General features: G+C 42.3%; 1 protein-coding gene and 1 pseudogene across 1 annotated transcript; one reads left to right on the plus strand and one right to left on the minus strand.

Moving 5' to 3' along the window:
* Positions 1–2,017: 2,017 nt before the first annotated feature.
* Positions 2,018–4,740, minus strand: LOC116481246 (translation machinery-associated protein 7-like; annotated as a pseudogene).
* Positions 4,741–4,966: 226 nt separating this feature from the next.
* LOC116465389 (WD repeat domain phosphoinositide-interacting protein 4) lies at positions 4,967–6,053 on the plus strand. The gene is given in 1 exon segment (XM_032754521.2): positions 4,967–6,053. A coding segment is annotated over 1 exon segment (1,083 nt). The 5' UTR covers positions 4,967–4,970.
* The last annotated feature ends 2,345 nt before the right edge of the window (positions 6,054–8,398 follow it).

Below are 8,398 nucleotides of genomic sequence, written 5' to 3' on the forward strand. Positions count from 1 at the left end.
CTGGCTTTTTTTAGATTCCGCATGTAAGTGAGATTATACAGTATTTGTCTTTCTGTGACTGGCTTATTTTACTTAGGATAATGTCCTGCTGGTTCATCCACGTTGTTGCAAATGGCAAGATTTCCTTATTTTTTTAAGGCTGAATAGTATTTTATTGTGTATGTATTCACCACATTTCTTTATCCGTTCATTCATTGATCGACACGTTGATTCCGTATTTTGGCTATTGTGAATAATGCTGCAATAAACATAGGAGTGTGGACAGCTCTTTGACATATTGATTTCATTTTCCCTGGCTATATGCCTAGAAGAGGGATTGCTGGATCATATGGTGGATCTAGTTTTAATATTTTGAGGAACCTCCATATTGTTTTCTATGATGGCTATACCAATTTACATTCCCGCCAATAATGTATAACAGTTCCCTTTCTCCACATCCTTGCCAACACTTATCTTTTGGCTTTTTGGTACTAGCCATCCTAACAGGTATGAGGTGATATTTTATTGTGGTTTTGATTTGCATTTCTCTGATGATTAGTGATGTAGAGCACATTTCTATATACCTGTTGGCCATTTTTATGTCTTCTTTGGGAAAATGTCTATTCAGATTATTTTCCCACTTTAAATCCAGTTATTTGTTTTTTTGCTATTGAATTGTATGAATTTTTTATGTATTTTGGATAGTAACCCTTTATTATATATGTGGTTTACAAATTTTCTCCCATTCTATAGGTTCTTTTTTTATTTTACTACAAAGTTTAAAATTTTGTTTTAATTTTTGTGGGTACATAGTAGGTGTATATATTTATGAGGTATGTAAGATGTTTTGATACAGGCAAATTGTGTCACAGAAAATCTCCTCAAGAATTTATCTTTTGTCTTGTGATACAGTTATACTCTTAGTTATTTTAAAATGTACAATTAAATTATTGACTATAGTCACCCTGCTGTACTATCAAATAGCAGGTCTTATTCATTCTTTCTATTTTTTTTTGGGTACCCATTAACCATCCCTACCCCCCCACCTCCCCTTACCCCCTTCTATAGGTTCTTTTCATTTTGTCAATTTTTTTCCTTTGCTGTGCAGAATAAAATGCTTTTTCAAAGCGAGTTAAAGCTGCTGTCTACTTAGATTAAGAAATCAACTTAAAGTATAATATATATATATATATATATAAAGAAATCAAAACATCTGAAGTGGCTCCAGCAGAAGGAAAGGCAAGATGGGAATCAACAAAGTTTAATCTACATTGTTTCTGCTTCTCTTTTTCTACCAACACTATGTTCAACTGCATAACAGTAGTACCAATGAGCACGAGAAAGATAGTTTTTAGTTTAAAGACTATTTCAGTTTTAGTCAGACTACTTCAGACCTCAGACTCCAGACTTCAGACTCCAGACTTTAGATAACAGACTTCACACTCCAGACAACAGACTTTCAGACTCTAGCTTCAGACTTCAGACTCTAGATTGCACACTTCAGACAACAGACTCTAGACAACAGACTCCAGTCTCCACATTCCAAATGACAGACTACAGACTCCACACTCCAGACAACAGACTCCACACTCCAGACAACAGACTCCACACTCCAGACAACAGACTTTTAGACTCCAGATCAGACTTCGAACTTCAGATTTACTCCAGACTTCAGACTCCAGACCAGACTTCAGACTCCAGACCCAGATTTCAGACTTTAGACTTCAGATTCCAGACTTCAGACTCCAGACCAGACTTCTGACTTCAGACTTCAGGCTCCTGACCCCGGATTTCAGACTCCAGGCTTCAGAGTGTGGACTTTGGACTACTTCAGCTTTAGTCAGACAGACAACTTCAGTCAGACCACTTTTCACCTCTACCATCTAATCTCATCTTTTAAACAACCCCCTAAAAAGATAGCATTCCCAAGAAACCGAGGCCCAGAAACACTGAATGACATACTCAAGACTACCCACCTAGTAAGGGGGAGGCCACAGGTTCCCTTACCCTGGCAGCATGCACATGGCAGGCCCTTCACTTAGCTGGTAGAAAGAACACAGGCTTGGGAAGGAGATGTCTGATGTTCACTCCCTGACGACACTCTTGCTTGCTTCTCTGATCTCTCTGAGCCTTGGGTGGCCCATCTGCTAAACAGGGATAAGTTATTTCCTGGGGATGCTAAGAGACTTCTGCCTCATGCCTTCAGTGCTGCTCATGTTGCCTCCTTGGAATTACGTGTTCAACTTCTTTCTTCCCCACTAGACTGAGCTGCTTCAGGGCAAAGACCAGGACTTTCTTGCTGTTAACCCCAGCAACTAGCACCATGCCTGACCAAAGGGCATGCTGAATAAACATTGATTGTTCAAAATCACATGCCTGGTCCCCAGTAGGCACTTGCTGGTTACTGCTTTCTTCCCATCCTCCCTCTGCCATACCTACCTCTCTGAGTCTGGAGGGGATGGCCATGTACTAGGCGGGGGGCAGTGTCCATAGGAAGTTCAAGTCCTTTGCAGCAGTCAGTTTCATTTCCTATGATTAAAATTTCTGTGAAACATATTATGCAAGAGTAGGATTTTAATATAGTCATTCCCTCAGCAGTCTGGGCAAGACAGACCTACCCTGTACCAGTTCCTGGCACAGCTGGTGTTGGCCCAGTTATGCAAGTTTCTGAGGTTTAAAACAGAACAACAACCTTCCAGTGTTTCTTTCAATGCCAAAGCAAACTTTCTCAGCAGAGCGGCCCCTCATTCTTGGAAAAGAGAGGAATGTCCTTTTCTTTTCCCTGTCTCCTCTTCTCTGAGAGAAAAGTGATAATTTGTTATTGAGATTGCAGATCGGGCCTTGACCCCTCCTTTGACAAAGAGGCAAAACACTCCCAGAAATGAAGTTTTCATTAATGCATTCCTCTCTCCCCTTTCTCTGTCCCCTCCTCCCCTTTCCTGTTCTCTATGTCTCTGCTTCTGAATGTACCCCCAACTTCTTTCCAAGTACTTCCTCCTGCACTGTCCCACCTGAACCTCTGCTAGGTAATGCCCTCTGCTCCCTTTTTGCCACCAACAGTCTCATTTCCTGAGAGACACTGAGCTCATCTAGTTGGTTAGAAGAAAACATTATGATTGATCTAATTCCTATTAAAGTGTGAATGACTGAAAGCCCAATATATTTACATTACTTCATATAATTGCCTTTTTACCAAAAGGGCTTATTAATCCAAGTAAACACTTTCCATGTAGAATTCCCCTAAAGAATTTTGGGCTAGTTATTCCTCTGCATGTCTCTCAGGGAATGACTATTTCTTCATAACTTCTGTCTTTCTTTTCAAGAGTAAAATGAAGGGAAGGGTCAGTGATCTCATATTGGGTCTACACTGGGGATTATGCCCTCAGTGAGCTAGAGATGGGACAAGTTTAGGGACTGATTTTCTTAGAGGCAATCATTACCTGGTAATTTTCCTGTCAATTGAATTATGATCTTAGAAACAAATCCTTTTAAAAAAAAGGTCAGCTGGATATGGTGGCTCATGCCTGTAATCCCAGCATTTTGGGAGGCCAAGGCAGGCAGATCACTTGAGGTCAGGAGTTCAAGACCAGCCTGGTCAACATGATAAAACTCCGTCTCTACTAAAAAAAAAAAAAGTACAAAAATTAGCCTGGCATGGTGGTGCACACCTGTAATCTCAGCTACTTGGGAGACAGGAGAATCACTTGAACCTGGGAGGTGGAGGTTGCAGTGAGCCGAGATTGCACCACTGCATCATTCTAGCCTGGGTGAAAGAGCAAGACTCTGTCTCAAAAAAAAAAAAAAAAAAAAAAAAAAGAAAATTAAAAAAATAAAAGGTGAAGGAAAATTTTCATATTGTTTAATTTTCTGTTATAATTTTTATTCTTTGCCAATACAGCTTTGAAACTCTGTAGTTTCCTTAGTAACTCTGTAGTGTCTAAAAGTTCCTTAGTCAACTGATGTATAACTCCTCTCTTTCATGTCATTCACCCCATAATTATGTACTTTTGTCAACTATTATAATTAGTATTCATATGCCTAATGTTTTTGCGTATCTGTTGTATAGACAGGCAGCTTTGTTTCTCCACTCGATTCTTCTTTTTTGATTTTTTTTAAACAAAAGTTTATTCTTACATGTACAGCAGGCTGCAAGACAATAGTTCATTCTAACTATAGGTGGCAAAAGATGTTACGGCAGGAAATGCAGAGGTTTAAATAGCAATAGAATCAAGTGTCATCATTGCCTCAGTCACAAGGAACAGCTTTTTTTTTTTTTTTTCCAGGTTTCTTGTTTATTTATTTTCAACTCTTATAGATTCAGGGGGCATATGAGCAGGTTTGTTACCTGGATATATTGTGTGGTGTTGAGGTTTGTGTTACAAATAATCTCATCACTCAGGTACTGAACATACTACTCAATATTTCGTTTTTCAACACTTAACCTCCTTCCTCCCCCCTCTAGTATCCCCACTTTCTATCGTTGCCATCTTTATGGCCATGAGCACAAAGTTTAGCTCCCACTTATAAGTGAGAACACGTGGTATTTGGTTTTCAGTCTATGCATTAATTTGCTTAGGATAATACTTTTTGCCAGATTTCTTAATTCCCCTTGTGGCCAGGAGTCCCTTCCCTGTGTCCTTTGCTTTTAGCTCCTCAAGTTTCTTCTGCTCCTCTTTTTGCTTCTGCGTGGAAGCCTGTCTTCCTCCTCCATCTCTTTGGCCGGTTTCTTGGTCTCTTCTTGCCACCTTTGCAGCCAGACATGGCACTTGCTGCTCTTTCCCCAGGCCCCATCACCAGAATTCATTTTTTATAAAACAAAAATACTTATTCATTTGGCTCTACTTACCAGCGAACTCATATCTAGCACTTACAAACATTAGGTACTGGCGGGCGGCACCGACAGCTGGGGCCTGGGTCGGGGCCACGCGGAGGTCAGGCCGGTGAAGGCGGCAGGAAGCTGGAGCACGATCCCAGGGGAACAATCCTGGACCATGACTCAACAGCCACTTCGAGGAGTGACCAGCCTGCGTTTCAACCAAGATGAAAGCTGCTTTTGCTGCGCCATGGAGAGAAGTGTGCGCATCTACAACGTGGAGCCCTTGATGGAGAAGGGGCATCTGGACCACGAGCAGGTGGGCAGCATGGGCTTGGTGGAGATGCTGCACTGCTGCAACCTTCTGGCCTTGGTGGGCGGTAGTAGTAGCCCCAAGTTCTCAGAGATCTCAATGCTGATCTGGGACGATGCCCAGGAGGGCAAGGACTCCAAGGAGAGGATGGTGCTGGAGTTCACCTTCACCAAGCCAGTGCTTTCTGTGCGCATGCGCCATGATAAGATCGTGAATGTGCTGAAGAACCGCGTCTATGTGTACTCCTTCCCAGACAATCCTCGAAAGCTGTTTGAGTTTGATACCCGGGTCAACCCCAAGGGGCTCTGTGACCTCTGCCCCAGCCTGGAGAAGCAACTGTTAGTGTTCCCGGGACACAAGTGAGGGAGTCTGCAACTTGTGGACCTGGCGAGCACAAAGCCTGGCACCTTGTCTGCTCCGTTCACCATCAATGCACATCAGAGTGACATAACCTGTGTGTCTCTAAACTAGCCAGGCACCGTAGTGGCCTCAGCCTCCCAGAAGGGTACCCTTATTCGCCTCTTTGACACACAATTCAAGGAGAAACTGGTGGAGCTGCGCTGAGGCACTGACCCTGTCACCCTCTAGTGCATTAACTTCAGCCATGACTCCTCCTTCCTCTGCGCTTCCATTGATAAGGGCACCATCCATATCTTTGCTCTCAAGGATACCCGCCTCAACCGCTGCTCCGCGCTGGCTCGCCTGGGCAAGGTGGAGCCTATGATTGGGCAGTACGTGGACTCTCAGTGGAGCCTGGTGAGCTTCACTGTGCCTGCTGAGTCAGCTTGCATCTGCGCCTTTGGTTGCAATACTTCCAAGAACGTCAACTCTGTCATTGCCATCTGCGTAGATGGGACCTTCCACAAATATGTCTTCATTCCTGATGGAAACTGCAACAGAGAGGCTTTCGATGTATACTTTGACATCTGTGATGATGATGACTTTTAAGGACCCTGGGAGCTGTGCTAGAGACCTGCAGTGGCAGACTGCAGAGCTGAGCCTTGGCAGTGGGGCATGCTTGGAAGCCACCAGCCAGCAAGTATTAATGGGGCCGGTGCCCACTTCCCACTCAGCAGAACTATGTCTATATAAAGAGCTCACTTCCCCACAGCACTTCTTGATGACTGTGCGCCCCAAGGGCCAGGCCAGAGACCCAGGAAGGCAGCGATCCCTTGGGATCCCTAACCTGGAGGAAATTGCCAGGGACCCAGAGGGAGTACCCCAATCCAACTTGGGGAATTTTTAAAAGCTTCCTAGGAAGAGGTGATCTCCAATGTGATGCATATGAATAAAAGCCCCTTAATGGCAAAACAAACAAACAAACATCAGGTACTGTTGGTAATTTATACGTGCCATCTCACCAAATTTTCAACCCTGTGAAGTCCATTTCAAAGAGATGATAACTTGCTCAAAATCATGCAGTTAGCAAGATGGCTCAGAATCTCTATTCATAACCTCTATACATACTGCCTTTGTTATGTTTCATGTTATCAGAAATGTTTAAAAATCACTTTGGAATGTTATTTATGACAACAAACAAAAGTTACATCATCTTAAGCTTCTAAAAGCCTATCTGAACAGTTTGACCAAATGAAAACTTAAGTTCTTAAGACTAAGACCCCATTGTACCCAACCTTGCATACTCAAGGTTGATGAGGTACTATTCCTCCTATTCTCTAGTTACTTGGTGAGGCCATCACTAATCTCAACAGATTCTGGGGGTTTGAAGGCAGTGGCCACCTGTATCAAGAAATAAAACGTTGACTACAAGCAGAGCAAGTAACTGTATGATATTCCTTTTTCCCCAGAACAAATGTTTCCACTATTTTCATTCTGATTCATCAACAGTGTGATTAGACTTCCTGGTCCCACCAAAAAATGGAACTAAGTTCTCACAGTTTAAATCCTAACGCCTTTCTTGAAAATAATAGCTAACACTGAACATTTAACCAGGTTCTAGGCACTATATTCTGGATAAGAATTGTCTCCATTTAATAAATGTAAAAACTGAGTCTTGGGAGATCTGCTCAGTTATAAAGATAACATGTGGAAGAATTAAGATTTGAATCCAAGTCTGTCTGACTGCAAAACATTTGCCCTTACAAACCATGCTACATTGCTCCCATAATGTGGAGGGTGGGCATGACTGAATCGTGCTGAGCCCTGGGAATCAGTGGACATAACTTTGGATCTGAGACACGTGGGCCACAGTTGATGGCTGCCTTGAGACAATCCAGAAGCTGATTTATGGCAGTGATTCATAGTGTGTCCTTTAGAGCAGGAGTCCCCGGCCCCATGGTACTGGTCTGTAGCCTGCTAGGAACCAGGCTGCACAGCAGGTTGTGAGAGGCAGGCAAGTGAGCATTACTGCCTGAGCTCTGCCTCCTGTCAAATCAGTGGCAGCATTAGATTCTCATGGGAGCACGAGCCCTATTGTGAACTTCACATGCAAGGGATCTAGGTTGTGTGCTCCTTATGAGAATCTAATGCCTCCGAAACCATTCGCCCCCCTCCCTGGTCTGTGGAACTGGTCTCTGGTGCCAAAAAGGTTGGAGACTGTTGCTTTAGAGCCAGTATAGCATATTTTAAAGATACTATATTTTAGTATTATGCAATAAATAAAAGAAAAATTGCAATGAAGAGTTCTTGCTATGTTACAGGTCAGGGATGATGATGATGATGATGATGATGATGATACTAGCTAACAATGATTGAATTCTTTCTTTGTGTCAAGCATTCTGTTAAGCACATTATATGCATAACCTCATTTAAACAGGAAAGAAAATCAACTGTTATTTGAATGGTGTCTGGTACTTGAGCCATTACTCAATCATCATTTGACTTCCTTCTTCTACTTAAAATAGTATATGGCATTGTTTCAGGCAAGATTTGTTGTTTCTTAAAATTCTCATATGAGGCAATCGTACCTGAATTGTGCAATGCATTTGGGCAATATTTGTATGAAGAAACCATGTGACAAAATGAGAACATGCACACACACATACAAAACAAACAAACAACAAAAAAATAAATAAAAATTAAGAATTCATCCTTTTCAGGAGAATCGCTTAAACCCAGGATGCAAAGGTTGCAATGAGTTGAGATCATGCTACTGCACTCCAGCCTGAGTGACACAGTGAGACTCTGTCTTAAAAACAACAACAAAAAAATTCAGCCTTTTGTATTTTTTGAGTGTTTGGTTATGCTCTCATGGAATAAAAATATTATGAAGCATGAGAAGTTGGTTTATGGAGATCTAGTGAAATGCATGGCACGTGGGCTTTGAAATCAGG

Source organism: Hylobates moloch, unplaced genomic scaffold (genome assembly GCF_009828535.3).
Source record: "Hylobates moloch isolate HMO894 unplaced genomic scaffold, HMol_V3 SCAFFOLD_3, whole genome shotgun sequence".
Classification (NCBI taxonomy): domain Eukaryota; kingdom Metazoa; phylum Chordata; class Mammalia; order Primates; family Hylobatidae; genus Hylobates; species Hylobates moloch.